This window comes from Gymnodraco acuticeps, unplaced genomic scaffold (genome assembly GCF_902827175.1).
Source record: "Gymnodraco acuticeps unplaced genomic scaffold, fGymAcu1.1, whole genome shotgun sequence".
In the NCBI taxonomy this organism is placed as follows: Eukaryota; Metazoa; Chordata; class Actinopteri; order Perciformes; family Bathydraconidae; genus Gymnodraco; species Gymnodraco acuticeps.
The window spans coordinates 692,703-712,112 of record NW_022989937.1 but is presented as its reverse complement, the minus strand read 5'-3'; the positions used below and the strand labels follow the sequence as shown (position 1 = coordinate 712,112).

The 19,410-nt window shown below is 41.6% G+C and overlaps 1 protein-coding gene across 1 annotated transcript; it reads left to right on the top strand.

Moving 5' to 3' along the window:
- Window positions 1-923: 923 nt before the first annotated feature.
- LOC117542418 (coiled-coil domain-containing protein 106-like) lies at window positions 924-12,630 on the top strand. The gene is made up of 5 exons (XM_034210072.1): window positions 924-1,294; window positions 3,546-3,695; window positions 4,997-5,269; window positions 7,931-8,107; window positions 12,548-12,630. Exons 2-5 carry the CDS (start codon window positions 3,566-3,568, stop codon window positions 12,628-12,630), a joined length of 663 nt encoding a protein of 220 aa, XP_034065963.1. The 5' UTR covers window positions 924-1,294; window positions 3,546-3,565.
- Window positions 12,631-19,410: the final 6,780 nt, after the last annotated feature.

Below are 19,410 nucleotides of genomic sequence, written 5' to 3'. Positions count from 1 at the left end.
AATCAAACAAAACACCCCGAACCCCGAAAAACTAGTTTTTTACGCAAATCCACGTTTATTTTGAAATGAGCCGTTGCGACTTTCGACTGATTTCGATAGAGCGGGTCACATATGGCAAATTGGGGCGAACCAGGTCAATTAAAGTACTTATTTAACTATATATTAAATACATTGAGTTTGAGTAAAATACTTGGTTACTGATTAATTTAGGTTATAATATATGAAATTGCAAAGCAAAATGCTGTAATTGATTTATTTTGTCCTTTGGTATTTTTTAAAGGTTTTCAACCTGAAAGAATCCTAATGTGTCCTTGAGAAGTTTAAATAAAGAAAAGGAAAAAGGATTCCAGTTGTCCCTCAAGCCTCTCAAATGTGCAAACACTCAAATAAATGCCAAAAACCCAGAGAACTTGACAATACTTATCAGAATAAAATGTTAAATAACACTGCTACCTAGTTAATAACTCTACTTTACTCAGTGGAGGCTCGTCCATTGAGGAAAGGGAGGACCATCCTCCCTAACATTTCAGAGAAAAATAAACTTTGAAGAGAACAATAAATACACCTCAATTTAAAAGATAAGTCTGTTAAAATACAGATAATAGCCCTGGCTTTGGGACTGAAATGGGGCTAGAGAGGACGAGCCTCCCTTTGGGCGGGTCTAGCCAGAGGCTCTGGATTGGGCGCCTATATCATCAGTGAACCAATCAGCGGATCTGACTGCGCATCAGAGTGTTGATGGGGAGGGTCATCAGCGATAGAGTTTTTTCTGAACCGGGGAACAGGGGCGCTGCGCCCTCTTACCAAAATCATTTCCTTGAATTAGGCTTTGATTATGTTCTGGCCCGCCATCTTGCGGCTCAGCAAAAAATTGGCCCACGGCCAAACGTACTTGCCTACCCCTGATCTATGGTGTTGGCAGAGTTGACACGTGACTAAATTATATTCACCAAGCACTTCTACCAGCGCCATACTTCTACTGCCTGATTGGTCTACTGCGCAAGTGCGCCCTTGGATTTCAGATGTTTTGGTCGTCGAGATGGTAAGTGTCAACTTCCTTAGGTAACATTGTCTTTTTTTAGAAAGCATTCCTTATTACTTGCATGTGAACCAATATTGCTATCTCACTTTTATTTTCAGCATCGACATGGCATTTTTGCTCAGGTGCATTCAGTAACCCGCCCCTCATCTGACAACGGGAGCAGTGCCGTTGGTCCCGTGCATTGTACCCGCGCAAAGTCACGGAGAGAGATTAATGAGGCAGTAGAAGGAGGCGATACCATACAAGAAAGTGGTAAGTTGGGTTTATAAATGTGAAAGTAGTTGACGTTTGTGTGCTAACTTCACACTCTAGATATGCGAACTATCCTGACAAACTACCACTAACTTTATTAGCTATGTTAAATAACCGATATGCATGTTTAAGTTAACATGCATATCGGTAAGGTTAACATTGTTAACCTTTCCTACCAGCAAAGCTAACGACGTATAGCCATAGACACGGTCTTAGGAAAAAGCTAATATAACAACTAAAGTTATCCTTACTGGAGCAGCAGGGCTAGCGGTTCATAAAGAACAGGGGTGCCCAACCTTTTTTGAACCGAGAGCTACTTTTAAAGTTGCCAGTCTGCCGAGATCTACCAGTCCAAATAGAGAGGCGTAGCCATTACTGACAGCCTACAACCAGGTAAATACACACTTCTACTTGTATAAAACTGAGTAGTGTTGCTACAAAAGTATAAATTAGGCTTACTAATAAGACAACTCAGATCTGAAGCTGCACAGGAATCTGCTGCCAAAGTGCAATAAAAAAGACAAAATTAATGCAAGCAACACTAGTTTCTTAACCTAATTTGATAATAGACTATTATCTTTATCTTATACCATTTTGTACAATAATTATAATGAATAAGTTCAAACAAACTAAAACTTACAGCTGATTAATAACGGTATCTAACTTGAGTTTTTATTATATCAAAAACCTGTTGAAATGCTACTGTTATTTTTACTGTCCCCCAAAAGCGCGTGGGCAGCCTCCAGGAATGCTTCTTTCACAACTTCGCCGTCTTTGAAAGACTTCATGTGTTTCGCAAGAAAGATGACAAGATAAGATGCTATGGTAGAAGCCTTGCTCTTGTTGTTGGGCCTGGTGAAAATGGGCTGCTGTGCATTTAGCTGTCCTTTCAGGCCCCTCCCCTTTTGGGAGCGTAGGGCAGAATTAGGAGGGAATTCCGTCTCGGAGCGTTTGTGCAGTTTTGAAATGCCGCTCCTAAATTACCCTTCTTCGATAAAGCCACGCTCGCATTGCAGATGAGAGACAGATGGACTTTGAATTGGAATAGATACAAAAATAATCATCCTCCCACTCGGAGTGAAAATGATATATTTTGGGCTTTTTTGCTTCTGCCAGAATTGCGGTCTTGTGTGTGTGCGGACTGTCACTCCTGTTGACACGGACAACGTCAGCGAAAAAGTGCCCACTGCCCACCAGCCACGCCCCGACACATGGGGTCACGCCGGCCAATCACAAAGCTTTGATGCGTTCAAGTGCATTATTCTGGCACAGGAAGATTATGTTATAGGACGTTAACGGACGTTAATTTTTAGACACATATCGCGATCGACTGGGAATCTCCCCACGATCGACCGGTCGATTGCGATCGACTGGTTGGGCACCCCTGATATAGAAGGTTCCTTGGTAGCTCAAACAGAATGCTAGCTAAAATGCTTAGTTTGAATCTTCTCCTTAATGAGACCCGCAGGATCGCGGCCGACTTTACTGTCTTTAAGCGGCTGTACCGGGCTCGGTTTTGAAGCTGGTAATGATGATATCATATGAAAGTAGATGACCTAATGGCATACAATGGTACCAACCACGTGATGCTAGCTTGTCGGCAATGGGGCTAAAAAACATTCTACATTTTGGAGGGAAAAACTGACATGGCAATTTCCACAGGGGTTTCCTTGACATCTAACTTCAAGATACCTGTATGAAAATGGGTTGTATGAGTACCCACGAGTCTCCCCTTTACAGACATAGGCCTACCCACTTTATGATAATCACATGCAGTTTTGGGCAAAAAACGTTTTTTACATGCACTATAATGTGTTAATTACGCCTTTTCATAATGGTGTATTTCAATATTTCTGCATATTGGGGGCCCTATACAGTCTTGGAATTGCATTAATTGGGTTAGACTGTAAAGCGGAGACTCTTGTGGATCCAATGAGCTCAATTGTATGAATGTGTGATGATGTTAGTCCCCATAGTAGTCATTTCATAGTGAGACCATGTTTTGAAACTTGACATCAATGTATAAAATGAGATGTTGTGACATCTAGGATAATCACAGCCTCATGAAACTGTTCAACCACAAACTAGAGACATTTAGAGAATGTGTAGCTTTCCTAGGTATATTGACAATAAGGGGGTTTCTGAGCAGTTCCAGAACAGAAGTACTCAAACATGTGAAACGTTTTTCATACCAAATCATCGTTTTAGCCTTCTGACATGTATTCCTAATTTGTCATGTCCTATTTTTCAGCTGGTAACGTGGAAAGTAGTATGCCTGTCAAGCAGCATATTGCATGGAGAAAGAAGGCTGAGATGCTCCAGTCTCGGGTGGATGAGCTAGAGGAGGAAAATGGCATACTCAAGCAGCAGCTTGAGGACAATAACTCTATACAAGAGCAAGGTTTGTACAGGTGGAGCAAAGTTTTACATTAGGGCTCTCCAGAACCTGTGTGGCTTCAAAAATAATTATGGCGCAGTATACCACAACAGTATTTCAGCTATTATTGAATATTATTGCCAGCCTTTCAATATTATTTTTTCTCAAGTAACTATTTTTGATTTGGCCTTATATTTTTACATTTAGTGCATGTAGATATTTAGCTGGACAATGTGTAGGGTCACTAATGGCGTGTGTCCATATAGCGTTTTTCACTGAAAGAAAACTTCTGGCAGGGCGCTTGGGAGCACTTCATTTGTTTTTATGACAGTATCTTGACAGCATATCATCGCCCCTTTGCTTTTACCTATTTGGGCTACTATCAATTGCATTTAAAACTGTATAGCCTCCTATTGGCTGCTGCTTTATGTGCATCTTTTGAATTGCAAACAAAAATGGCTGCCAAGCCATCTATTTTTTTATTTTTTTATCAGGGACAGTGCACATTGATAAACATTACTGTAAATATGCCAGAGTTAGCCAAGAGGCTATTTTTCATCCGTAGTCCCTGGACATGTACTTTCTACATTTATAGGTCTCTGCTCAGTGTTATACAAAGGGGTTTGTAGTTTGTTCTTGATATTCAGGCAGAGTACTGCAAATGTATTTTGCGTTATAAATCATACTCTTAAAATGTTCAACAAAAATATTTAAAACAATTTAACAGAGAAAATAAAAATTCCCAGGGAATTCATGTCTCTTATTTGGGCTATAATATGTACAATATTTCAGCTATTGTTGTCATTTTTAAGGAATTCCTTTAGGAATTTAATTAACTTCACTTGTGTATAGGCTGTTGACTGCTGCCTTGTCATAGCATATTGGCTCTCCATTTAAAGATGAATTGGCTTAGACCACATGAGCACTAATTGATTGGAATTCATGGAAATACACTAATAGTGATAGAAACATTCTACACAATGCAGTTTGAAAGTAGCAGACTAATGCATTTTCTCATACACAACTCCTTTTTGTATATATAAAACACAAGACATCCCATCTAAAGTTTTGTGCACATGATTTGTACTTCTGCAATGTTTCTTCATACCCAATCTAACCTCCACCGCATCAATTAGTATGCAATTCAGTTCATGTACAACCTCAAACCACCTTAGGTTATCAGTTGCTCAAGCTCAGTCACACCAATGTAATTCTGTAATGTTGTATATTGTGATAAAAGCAGACTCCTCTGGGCTTTAGGCAAATCCTTTGTGGGGACTCAACTTAAAGTTTATTTCTGTTTGTCATTTATCATTCATCAACAGATGGGAACTGGGAAGTAATGGCCACTGGAGATAAGGAGCCGGAGCCCATGAGGTTGGACTCCAGCACGGATTCCAGCAACGATTCCAGCACTGACTCCAGCACTGACTCAAGCTCTGACTCAAGCTCTACCTCTGACTCTTCTGATGAGGGAAAGAAGAAAAAGAAGCAGAAGAAGAAAGGCAAGAAGAGAAGCAAAAAAGGGAAGAAGGAAAGCAAAAAAAGGAAGAAGGAAAACAAAAAGGCGAAGACGTCAAAAGGAAAAGGAGAGCGAGGTATAATAAACTAAGACAGTCTGCTGAATGTATTTAGGTGTTAGGTAATTAGGTTATTATTGTGAGCTTAGTGCTTTATACTGGGTTTGGGTTGGGGCATACAATCCCATTGACCAATCATCATCACTCTTATCACCAATGTACTCTTCATCGTGCCGGAGTGGTTGGGGTGTAGGTTGAATGAACTAAAATAGAGACACACCACATGCGGTGTAAAGGGGTGTAAATCTTCACTGGCCTCACGATTCGATTTGAATACGATTCACCTGTCAACGATTCAAATTCCCAACGATCCTCGATGCATCTCAATGTATTGCATCCTCAATTTTCTATATTACTGCACATAGCAAAACATGTTATCAATTAATACAAGCAGTCAGATAAATCTGAACTCCCTTTTTTATTTAGAAAGTGCTTTCAAATATCTGACTGTACAGACATATAAAAGCTTATTTTCAATACCAGTATCTGTGTGAGCCACCTCACATAAACTTAATAAAAACAAAACTTAAATAATTCTACAGTGCATTACAAGTGTGTTGTAATCTACAAAAATAAGGTTTTCACATAGAAGCTCAGTGTTTCCCTAGGCTGACTGCTTTGGGGGGGTGAATGGGCAGGGAGATAACTTTTCAGATTATTCCGACATCATGTGAATGCAGCACAAAGTCGATGGCATTTACACTGCCTAGCAGCTACGGACCTTCCCTTACTCATCGTTCTTCTACTATGCGATATCTATGAGCGCACAGCGGACGTTTGATTCTGCAAGGAAGTGCAACCAAACAAAAAGTTGGGGATATTTAAACTTTTAGTGGCGAAGCGCAGCCAGAGAGTACCCGCAGCCAATCAGTAAACAGAGTCCTGACATGTTGACCTATGTTATAAAGAATTTCTTGTCGCCTGAAACTAGTGTTGTCACGATACCAACATTTTGGTTTCGATACCGATACCAAGTCAAGAATTGCGATTCCGATTCTTTTTCGATACTTTTCTTAAAAAAAGGAAAACAGTCTTAAATGTAATTATTGTGCTTTATTTCACACCAGAACCATAACACAAACTTTTAAACAATGAGAACAATAAACAAAATAAATGACAATAATTCGTATTAAATAAAATTAAGCATCATCTCAAACAACTTTTTTGTTTTATAAAATATAATTTGTAATAGTACAGTAATATAAATAATTATTGACAAAATGTATATTGCAGATGTTAGCCACATTGGTAAGTTAGCTAAAAATATAGCCATATTAGACAGTTATCATTGCCATTAATTGCCTCGTTTGTCACAAAATAAATTACACTGGTTTGACTTAGATTTGAGGGCATGGGCATGTTACACATTCGCTAACCTGTCTGTCTTTAAATTCTTTAAACAGCTCTGGATTCCGGTCGGCAGGTGCTTAGCCAAGTTTGATGTGTTGGCTCCCTTGGTTTGCAGGGATCTAAAACATTTCTCACAGACAGGCCTCGTGGTGTCCGTAGGCTTGCCCTCACTGTCAGACATATAGCTCAAATACTTCCAAATTTCGCTTCTGGCGTCTTTTTTGTCAACAAGCCGAGGCGCAGCGGCAGCTGCACTCCCACTTGCAGCCATGCTTCTAGTTTTCTCACATGCTCTGGCAGCTAGCGCGTGGCCGCGTGCACGAGAGAGGGGAGGGACTTAGAACGTGTTTGAGAGGGGCGGGACTGCAGGCACGGCTGCAGTGCAGGGAGAGTGGAAGCAGAGCGCTGAACACACACGGCTCTTATTAAAACGGCGCTTTCTCACCGGAGTACTTTTCCCCATCATTCTTAAAGTACCGATACTAATGAAACGGAGGAATCGTACCGTTTTTAATGGCAGGGTATCGCGGTACCTTTCAAGTATCGGTACACCGTGCAACACTACCTGAAACACATGAACACGCCTCAGAAAAATGTCATCATTGTGGCGATCTGCTCTTCGCAGCTGCCTGATGTGAATTTGGCATAACAGAGCAGCTGTTATTGGTAGTGAGAGCAACAAGTTAGTGGACTGCAGGTCGTTTGAATGCCGCCTCACACCTCCGCACACACAGACACCCCGTGTGTGCGGAGGTGAGAGGCGGCATTCAAAGTGTAAAGCTCTGCCCTCGTTGAAACAGAGATCAGAGGAGAGGAGAGAAAATAGCGCAACAGAAAATGACAGCAGAACGCAGTAAGACTCTCACTAAGCTGATATGAAACCAAACTCCTGATTATGTTCCGTCACTGCATCGATGCAGAATCGTACATCGCGATGCATCTTATAAATGGAGAAATGTCCACACCTCTAATGCTCATCTACTATGGCTGTTTGAGCTGAACCTGTAATGAATAATGAAATATAAATAATGTTCTCACCAGTTTTTACCACCAATATGTTTTTTATCAATAAATAGCCAATTATCTAACTATATTTGCACACTGCACATACAGGCACACTACCTAGTACCTACTATAAAATACAACACATGTTCTAAAACAAATGGGAAGTCACACACATTCATCCAAGTTGTAGTCCCTTTTCAAGAGAACATATGTGAGAAACACTATGGCTCACCCTGCAACTAAGACACTGCACACAATACACACCACAACAATTATTGGGGGGCCATAACATTTATTGACATTAATGTATTCTTTATTTTTCAGTGTCTTCCATCTCAGATGTGGTGGGAAGATATCGGCGTGTCCTTAGACTGGTGCAGAGAGGCTTCAAGATGACCAAAGCTTTTAAGAAAGCTCATGTTTCCAGGAATGCTGTGAAAGACACTGCAGCAATTGCTGAAGTATTCCTGGTGGACAAAAGTGTCCAAGACCAGTTTAAGGGTAAAACACACTTTTAAAATTAGCCCAACTCTGTCAGAAGAAAATAGTCGGTGAACTGGCAGAAAAGATTGCTGAAATGAAAAGCAACAAACAGCTCATCCCCTTTTCTGTCAGGTAATTCTGAATGTGGGTTGAGCGTTGTTGTGGGGGGTGTCACTAGGGTTGGGAACCGAAACTCGGTTCCAGATGAGAACCGATAAGAAAATGCCGGGTACCGGGTACCCATACAAAATACACAATTTCGGTTCTGCTTAACGGTTCCTAAACGCGGTAGACCCTGTATTCCAGCGGGTCCGTCTGCACCGCGGTGCTGCGGTGACCCGGTGGAATACAGGGCGGACCTGGAGAATCACAGAACGTCCGGTCGTCAGCGGGCCGTTGACGGCCGGCTCGGTACGCTGACGGCCGGCACCGCCCTTCATTTTTTTAAACGGCATCATATAAATTGCGCTGACAGGCGACAGAGGTCCACAGTTGCCCCGCAGCGATGCTCCCCCGCCCTCCCGTAGACATTTCACGAGCTCAGTCACTTCATAACACCAAAGATAGGTCGCGGTAAACACTCTGAAGTGAGGCTCCACTACACTAAAAAATAAAAGGCAAAGTGTAATGCCTGTTAATAGCTTGCCACAGGCATAGCTCAGTTAAAATAAAGCACAGCTATTGTGCAATACATTTGTATTGCATGTATATTTTTTAGTAACAATTTCAGTTAAAGCTTTTAAGAATAAATATATTTTTGTTATCTAAACGTTTGACCTCTTTATTTTACAATTTTGGAATCGAAACGGGGAATCGATAAGAACCGGAATCGATAAGCAGAACCGGAATCGAAATCGGAATCGATAAATTTCAAACGATACCCATCCCTAGGTGTCACTACCCGATCTGCAGTGCGCATGTGCGAGATGGTCCGCCATATTGGATAACTCCGGATGGCAACCGACGGCAACCCAAGTAGGACAACATTGACACAGTGGCTTTTGGCAAAGCTCAAAAGGAAAACTCGAGAGTGATGAGTTATTGTTATTACAACGTGACTTCACTATTATTTAACAACTCTTTTTATTGGGTTCTTTTATTTGGGGTTAAGCACATTGTCAGAATAAGTGAGGAATTAATTTAACTTCTGTTAGACAGCTATCATACTGAATACATATTGACTGTGAATGTATGCAAACATGTTTGGCATATAGCTGTCTAACAGAAGTTAAATTAACTTCTCACTTATTCTGACAATGTACTTAACCCCAAATAAAAGAACCCAATAAAAAGAGTTGTTAAATAATAGTGAAGTCACGTTGTAATAACAATAACTCATCTCTCTCGAGTTTTATTTTTGAGCTTTGCAAAAAGCCACTGTGTCAAGTGTCCATCTTGGGTTGCCGTCCGGAGTTGTTCAATATGGCGGACCATCTCGCACATGCGCACTGCAGATCGGGCAGAGCTGCAGATCGGGTAGTGACAGGGGGGACGGTTTTTCATTTTGGGAAGCTACTTTGGGGAAGTGTTTTGGCGACCTGTTAATGATTATGTTTAGATGTCCTTTAGTAGGATTGAATGTGGTTCACAACTGTTCAGTGTTTTTACTTGTAGTATGTTATTAAAATAAAAAGCTTTCTTTCTCTGATATGCTGTGTATAGTGTTTGTTCTAATGTGCTTTATAACCTGGTATTGACTTCAGTTATCCAGTGTTCGTGATCAGTTGTGCAAAACATTTCGCTTTATTCCCCATGTCTGTTGCATATAATTAGTGGATGAATGTATGTGTTCTGTTGATAGGTTATAGACTGTCTACTGTTCTCAACTGTTTTTCACTTTAATTGGATAGTCCTAACACATGCCTACAAACGCTTAGTGGAGAACCTACTAAAAGTATACTAATAGTCAACTCTAGATTAGTTGACGATCAACAGATAGTCAACTAAACTCTAAAGTTGCTTATCTGTTGATCATCAACTAATGCTTAATGTAATAGTCAACTAAACTTTAGTTGCTTATCTGTTGATCATCAACTAATGCTTAATGTAATAGTCAACTAAACTTTAGTTGCTTATCTGTTGATCATCAACTAATGCTTAATGTAATAGTCAACTAAACTTTAGTTGCTTATCTGTTGATCATCAACTAATGCTTAATGTAATAGTCAACTGAACTTTAGTTGCTTATCTGTTGATCATCAACTAATGCTTAGTTACTTGTCGGTTTGAACGGTGCTGTTGAATGTCAACTGACACATGTCAACTGATGCACTGTTGACATGCTACTAAATGTCAACTGATGACTTATAGAGTATTAACTATGGACTATCAAAATAAAGTGTTACCGTAATTTTTATTTACTGTATCAACAATGAGAAAGACTAAGCCCTTGTACTGTAAAGGTTGCTCAGAGTCTATGGGGTAGGAAGGAGTGTAACAATCCTCCGCCTCATCGCTAATTCTGGATGCTATGTCATTCCAGCTCACTAAACCGTAGTCAGCTTTCGTGAAAGGAATTGGGCTAAACATGGGAGAACGCATGGATTCTGGCATATTTTGGCACAGCCAACAGTTGCTAACATTACGTTCATGCGCGTAGTCTAACATTAAACTTACTGCAGAATTAGTTTTAGTTTGTTTAAAAGGAGTGATTAAGGCCTTTTTTGAAGAATCTACATCACCTCCTGATTGTTTAAGTGGAGTGGATGGAACATTTGTTTTGCTATCTGGCCCAGTAAATGTGCATGCAGTAGCACCTGGATTGGGAACCTGGTAATCTGGTTTCCTCATTGTACATTTTACCTTATCCCTTATCAGTGTCTTGAACTGTTCTACAGTGCTACACCACAGTTCTGGGGGCATTTCTTCAATGGTGTTGAGAGCCATTCTTACCACCTCTGATGAGACCCCGAACCAATGGTACTGGTTCTTTGGATACATCTCCCACGTTGGGTAAACTAAGGACACAGGAAACACAATAATACAGTTAGATGAGTCACATATTGAAATTAGGCAGTTAAAAGAAATAGTCTCTGACTTATGATCAGGGAGGGAGACAATCCTCCTGATTCTCCCTCCTTTCCTCTCTCTTTGTGTCTCTCGCACCATACTGAATGTCTGTGTGGTGATTGGATACAACCTGTCCTTGTCGCTAGGCACTGATTTGCCCGTTGGTGTTGTTTTGCCCTCAGGGTCTGGGCCCTGAGTGGTCAAGTCGTCTGCGCTCTTAGATAAGAGCACCTTATTTTCTCCCTCAGAGGGGCGAGAGCCCCCGCCACCTGTCGTTGGGATTTTCACAGCTTCATCTAGCAGGGCGTCCTTGGCCAGGTATAGTAAACCCAGAATGACGATGATGATGACTGCCTTCACACGCCAGCATCCGGTAGAGGAGAGAGACCACATCTGGAAGCGTGAATCCACTCCACTCTACCTTGTACTCTCAGGGCTGTTCTGGTCACTATTAACACCTGGAAAGGACCTTTCCACCTGGGAGACAAAACATATTTTTCAAGCGATTTGATTAGTACATTATCACCAATCTGAAAAGGGTGGGTGGGCCCCTCTCCAGGCTGAGGGAGCCTGTCAGCCACCTGCCTGTGAAACTTTCTCAACATGTCAGTTAGATATTTGACATAGTTAGTCATGTAATCATCTGTCCACAAAAGAGTGAGTTTGTGGGGTATTACTGGGGGGCTAGACCCTGCGAACATTACCCTTCCCATCAATACTTCGTGTGGGCTAAGCCCTGTCGTTGCATTTGGTGAGCTTCTGATGGAGCACAGAACTAGCGGCAGCGAGTCTACCCATTTTAGTCGTGTGGTCAACATTGTTTTAGTGAGTTTCTCCTTTATAGTCAAGTTAATTCTCTCAACCTGGCCTGAACTCTGTGGGTGATAGGGAACATGCAATTGCCATTTGAACCCTAACACTGTAGCTAGACTCTGGGTTATCTTAGAAATGAATGCTGGACCTCTGTCACTGTTAATCCCTGCTGGAACACCAAATCTAGGGATAACATCTTTGAGAAGACACTTTACAACTGTTCTAGCGTCTTCTTTTCTGGTAGGGTAGGCCTCTACCCATTTGGAGAACTGGCACACTATTACCAAAAGATATTTGAATCCTTGGCATGGTGGCATGTGCGAAAAGGCAATTTGCATATTTACAAAGGGCCCCGACGGGGGCGGTAAGTGTTCATGCTGAACTGGACCACTTCTTCTTCTTGTCTGCTGGCATATCATGCATCTATCTACAATGGTCTGTGTAGCTAGTGTGATGCCTGGAGCAAACCATTGTGACTTTATAATCCCATTCATCCCTCCTTTTCCTACATGTGATTTGCCATGTGCAACATGTGCCAAAACATGGAGGAACGAACGGGGACAAACCATCCGGCCGTCTGGGTGGAGCCACAAGCTGGACTCAGCGTCAAGTGTACAACCTCGTTAACCTTTGCAGCTTCCAGCCGAGCCTGGCAGCGGGCTGCCATAGCCCCCACCTCCTTTGGATTACTGCCTGGAGTAACAGCCACTGTGACGTAGGGGATCGTTTCTTCGCATTCCACCCGATCTGAGCTATTGCAAAAACCTCTTACTGATCGCGCGTAGTCATCTGACGGGTTAAAAGCAGCTGTGCAGTGACAATTCAACACAGGCCGCATGAGGGACATTAAAGAAGCACACACAGGAGAAAGGCTAGCAATTTTCTGAATCCCTGTTGTGGAGAAAACAGAAATCATGTTGAAATCTGGAAATGACCAACAATAAAAGTTGTCTTGAGATGATTGAATGAATTGGACAGCTTGATATATTTTACTGTCAGGAATTGTCAAAAACAATCCATCTGGAGTGCAATGTATTGTTGCCTGTAACTTACAAAGCAAATCTCTGCCCATTAGATTAATAGGACTTCCATCTGAAATAATGAAAGAGTGTTGCACATTTGACCCTTCGATTGAAACATTAGTACTCTCTGAAATGGGTTCGGACATAGGAATGCCAGCAACTCCCATTGTTGTAACAAAATTATTAGTGGCTTCACACACTTTCTCCTTAGTACGTACTGCAGACAATGTGGCTCCGCTGTCAATCAAAAATATCTACAGCCGTACCACTAAAATCAACGGGCATAATCGGATCTTCACGCGGGTTATTGGAAAGGCGAATTGTTGCTGCTTGAATGGGGAAATGCTGTGAATCTGATCCTATTTCTCCATGGCACACCTATCTTCTATTAAATCCACTTTGCTGACCATTTTGCCCCTGTTGGGTCTGTCTGTCATAGTGTGGGGGCGGCATTAATGCAGGATGCCAGGGGGGTTGGGGGAGAACAGGCAAGGATTGTGTGTTCTGCTGAGCCCCCCATCGCTTTTCGCACTGCCCCGCCCAGTGGTCTGTAGCGCCGCAAACATGACATGGCATCAACTTTTTGGAATTTTTATTCTGCTGCTGTTTGCTCTTGTTTTGATAATCCTGTGATCTTCCCTAATTTTGATATTGCTGTGTGCGGTTTTGTCCCTGAAACTGTTGTGTGTTATCTGCATTCTGATAAGCCTGTGTATTTTGAGGCAATTGTTGCAGCAGCTGTGCAATTCTGGGGGTCAGAAATATCTGGCTCCTATGCAGGGCACGCATTGTGGCTATCGTGAGTTTCCAGGTTTTAACTTGCCAGTCAGGAGTCGCCATCATGTAGGCTTGAGCTGTCTCTGGGATTAAATTATGCAACAAGGTCTGTATGGCAAACAAATCATTGCCCTCCCTTTTAATGCCCGCATTATTATCCCACACTGTCATGAAACGCTGGATGAATTCTGGGACATTTTCTGTTGGGTTCTGTACGCAAGCCATCACTTGGGAAAAATCTGTGTGAGTCTTAGCGCATGCTCTAATAGCCAAAGCAGCGATGTTTTGAATCCACATGTCGCGCGTCTGTCTCAGAGGCCAATCACCTGCAGGCGTACACTCAGGAAATTTAAACTCGTCTCTGCACGTGGGCCAATCTGCCTTGTATGTTAAGATTATCAGCTGTTTAACATCATGAACCAAACAGTTATAAACTGAGCAGACATTAGTCAACCACGACAGATACTCATCTGGGCTTTTAGTGGGACTGGGGGCGTGATTAGTGACATCAATGACCTCAGCGGGTGTCCATGGCTTAAAAACTGGAACCTCTCCTTTCAGAATTTTCGGGGCGGTCACAGTTTCAGCAGAATTATTATTCTGAGATGTTTGCATTCTCGTGATCATTTTACGCTGGCCATTTTTTGGAAAACTGCTGCCGTACGGCGATCCTGCGTAATCGTGTAAACGGAGTGGCGGAATACGAGGAGGGGGGTTTCGCAACGGGCTGTCGTCTGAAAAATCCCCTTCACCCTCCGCTGCACTCTGCTCCTCTTGTCCTGAATCTAATTCTCTATATTGTCCTGGCTGATATCTCAACCCATTTTCATTCATGATAGCTGCAGCTGTCATTAACAGATCATCATCGGAGTTTCTCGCAACGGGATTTGAGAGTTCTGTCGTGGGAATTATTTTTGTACAGAGAGATACAGCCTGCCTTTCTTCCAATATCCCAGCATCTGTTAAAATGCAAATGAGCTGAGAGGGGCTGGGAGACTTCCCTTGTCTTTTCAACCAATCGTACATCACTGATTTAGCAATGGCTGCAACGTCTTTTCCGTGTCTTTCCTTAATTCTGGACATGTTCTCTGATTTAATATCAAAAGCAGCCTCTAGAGCAGTGCTTCTCAAAGTGGTGGTCCGTGAGCGCCCCCTAGTGGTCCGTGAGTATATTGGTAACATTTCACATTTGAAATAAATAAATACATTTAAGTTTTCCGCACTCTCGTGGGAATATCTCCGCAATGGAACGAGCTTAAGTTTCACCTTATATTGCATGATAAAGCCCAGGGCAACACCTTCGTCACACATGTTGCCACTTGTTTGTACCATTTCCAGGCGATTTATAATCTGTTCTTGAAAAACGATGTGTTTTGGGATATTTGTGGAGTTAGGTGGTCCGCGAGTGTTTTTGTATTGGTTAAGTGGTCCTTGGTATGAAAAAGTTTGAGAAACACTGCTCTAGGCTAAGCAAATGACAACTCGATGCACATTTAGAAACCTTATCAATCAAAGCTTTGAGCTCAATGGAGCCTCGCTCGGTGCCAACAGATTGGTCATTATTTCGCTCATCATATCCTCTTTTCTCTGCAATAGACATCCATGCTTTAACACATTCTTTCATGTATCCCATATCCCATGAGCAATTTGAATTATTTTCAACCAGTTTGAATGCCTGCCACAACACGGCCATGTCAAAAGTACCTGTTAATGGCCAATAAAATTGAATCTTCCCTTTCTGATTAATCTGTTGTGAGTGTTCGCAAAGTAACGATGTAAACGGCATAACTTTAGACCAATCCAAGCTTCTTCCAACAATTCCAGACGGCATGTTAGGAGAAAACATGTGCGTGTAATGGCTGTCTGTAATAGGATTTTCAGAAGGTGTCTTGGTGCGTGAATTCGTTTTCCTCTTACCAACTGAATCGTTTGTGGAGGCAGTATTACCCATGTGTAATGGTTAGTACAATAAAACAAACACTGCAATTAGACAAACAAACATGTACTCGCAACAAAAATCAGCGCGATAGCCAAAGTTCATGCAATTTAATTTAATCCAAATTAGGGAGACCTCAGCGGGGGTAGGGAAATATCTGTTTAATATGAGCGCCTTCTTACTCATATACTTGTACAAGTGCTAAGAACGGAATCTGTTGAAGAGCAATAACTAATTTATTCTCAATCAAACAACCACTATGCCAATTTAGTAGTGCTCCGCTCCCTCCGTATCCGGAGAGCGGAGGCTTTTTTTTATTTACCCTGACTTCCAACAACAGCCACATTTTAACAACTCATCAGTTATGAAACACAGCTCAATGTCACACTCCACATACCACCCTTCCCATTAATAAGCGTTATGTTTAGTTCCAAAACCATAATGGTGTGAGTAAGAGAATATGACACTGTGCTTTATTTCTCCTCGCCTGCCGCTCTCCGCAGGGGGGAGGAGGGAAATCTACACACAATCCCCCGCAGCAACAGGCAGAATTCGAGGCGAGTTGATTTAACCAGTTTGACCGCTGAAATCTCCAGAATTCGGCGATTCGTTTAAATTACAAATCTTTACATTGCTTTTGAACAGAAGTTCCACCTTACTGATGCACTCCTTAAGGTCTCTCCGAATATTTGCCGTGTGTAATTGTCTGGTAATTTAATTCCAGGAAACACACACAGAGGAAATCGGTAAAAGTCGATATTCCGAGGTTATTTATTAGCCCCAAATATTCTTATTGTTCTTTACATGAGCTGTGCTTGCTCTTGTAGAGACTTGCCCCAGTAGCAATCACAGGGAAAATCGGCCAGGACAGAATCCCCATTTGACACCGATTCCCCAGGTTATCATTATTCCTCCAAATGTAAAGAGTAGAGAAACCAAAAAAAAAAATGCATCCGCTCAGTTTCACAGGTAATTTATGATACCGTCAATCACAGAGTCTGGTAAGGCAATGTCCAAATATAGATTTGAAATTACACTTACCAGTTCTGAAGATCTTTTGGTATCCTGTCGTGACGCGAATCTGTGAGGAAAACTTCTGTGTAGCAATATTGTGGTGAAATTATGGAGTCTGGATCGTCGTTAGCCACAGCTGAGTTTATTAAGGAGTACAACAATACAGCCGGAGAGATAGCAAAGCTTCGACCCTTGTCAGGAAGAAACCTGGCCAGCTCTCACACAAAGGCGAGACACCGCGCACCAACATGAGAAGAGGCGGAACCACAGAAACCCGCGCTTTACCTAATCAATGGCAGATGTCGGGACAAAGGTCTGTTTGTCTCGCAAATGCATGGGGACAGGAAACCCTCCCCCACAGGAAAAGCAGAGAAGCTTTTGACCTGTGACCTCAACTTATAGAGAGGATCCTATGACTAACAAAAAGCATGTTTGCAATAAGACAGATTCTAAGAAAAGCTGAGAAACTCTATACAATCAAGATCGGATTAAAATATTCTCTTACACGTTGCATATTTCTTCTCTGTACCGATGTATCACCCTCTCCACAATATCAACCAACACCGATTTCACTGTGTCCATAAACAGAGACGTTTTGGCCCAAGGAGCAAAATCAGCAGCAGTAGTATTACAAGATTCGGGTGTCCAAAATGGTGGTGATGATGATAGTCCAGGAGTCTGTTTCTGGCTGCAACTCGCGGGGGGAGTCTTGGTTTTTCTCAGCTCCATGGCTAGTTTACAACGGTCGTCTTAGTGGGGTCCTTCGTTTTAGATGAGTTGCTGAGTGGAGGGTGGGGCTTATTGCGTTGAATGGGGGGAGTCATTTATAGAATTGAGAGTTTTTTTAAAAAAAAAAGTTCTTTAAGCGTTGTAGCTTTTTCATCTATCATCTCCAACCAAGCAGCAATAGGTCAACATTTAAGAATAAGTAATAGTTTGTCAAGATTTTACGGAAAAAGTCAAAAAAGTATAGTTTGTCAGAAATATGGAAAAGTCATTGTGTACAAATAGTATGTTGAAAATCAAAAGAAAGAAAACTAAATTCATTACAAATTAATGAATATTTGACCCTGTTCTAAAGTTTTGCACCCCTTAAAGAAAAACCCATTCCTTACCAAGTACTTCATATTATACCCTTTTGTTAAGTGTTGCGTACATCAAGGTGTATCTTAAAGTATCTTGGTAGCAGAAAATAACTAAAATATGTAAGGTTATCAGAAAAGAAAAAACCTTGTTTAACTGAACAAGTGTTGCATACGCCAAAGTGTGTCTAAAAGTATCTTAGTAACACAAGAAAAGAGAAAAAAGCATGTAGAGTTGAAATGCTCCAAAACAAAATCATCAGAGGGGTCCTTCCCCAGCGTCACCATACGGCTTGCGCGGTAATACCATCGCCCCGATGGTCCGCTTTTAGTTTCCCAGACGGTGCTTGTCAGGACTCTTCTCACTTCTGGCGGAGGGGAAATATCTCCTTCTTCTTCCTCCACCTTGAGGGGCAGCGGTGCAAACTCTTCTTTGATCTTGCATGCTGTCTGCGTTTATTTGCTTTTCTTTGCAAATATCTTGTACACCGCTGGTTCCACGCCTGTTTCTTGATGCACTACTTCTTCCGATACAGTGGTTGCGTGGAGATCTCTGGAGGACACCAGAGTTAACACAGCCCAATCTGTTGAGGTCAGTGTCGCTTTAACACTACGGGGTCCATACGTTTCTCCATTCTTCAGATTGTAGAAATGCAGTTCATTCGCCATATAGTTGAATACATAACCCCAAACATCGCCATTTTTCAGAGTCCATTCTTCATGAAGTTCTTCGGCTGGAGGCGTCTGACCCCGGCCCAGATACTGCATTCGTTTCTTGATTGGCGCTCCGGACGGATGGCGGTAAATTGTCACAGGCGTCTCACTGATTAAACCCATATCGAGGCGTCTCTTGGCCATTTTTCTTTTTTGAAAGGTGACTTGATGAGTGGAAATGCCTGGCTTGTTATTTAGTTTGAGCGTATTTATTTTTTCATCTATTTCCATCCCCTTACTTTTAAATGATCTGGTGAGGAGGGCGGGACTTGTTATGTTGAGTGGGAGGCGGAGCCCTCTGTAAAAGCTGGAGTGAAATGGAGTAGAAACACATTTTTAAGAAAACTTCTCTTTTATGAATACAGCAAAATTCTAATATTACCCCCCAAAAGAACCTCACACAACTTTATATTGGGTTTCCTTATAGTGGTGTAAAGTAATTATAAAAAAAAGACAAAAGATCATGTATTTTAAATTGTTTTATTATTATTTCCCTCTTCAGAGAGACTTTCTTATAGTTAGTAAAAGTAATTACACATTAGTTCACAATCCATACAACTAAAAGAGAATATCCTTAGGTATCACTATTAAAACCTAAATAAGATCTTTTGAAATGAATATGAATACCCTCTTTGCAAAACAGATACTTCCTTGTAGTTAACAGTTTCACAAAAACTTAAAAAGAAACATCCTTAGCAAGCACAAATCATTTAAAACAAACCCTGAATCAAATCTAGAGGACAATAACGTTTTTAGATGTCTTAGTGAGTGGAAATTAATGGCTGTTTTATTTAGTTTGAGCGTATTTCTTTTTTTTAAACTAACTCCATCCCCTTGCTTCTCACCTCACAGAGACTGCCTTAATCAACATATAGATTAACATCCCATGCTTATCTCAAACCCTCAGATCAAAGGCCAACTCCAACGTGTGTGTGTGTGTGTGTGTGTGTGTGT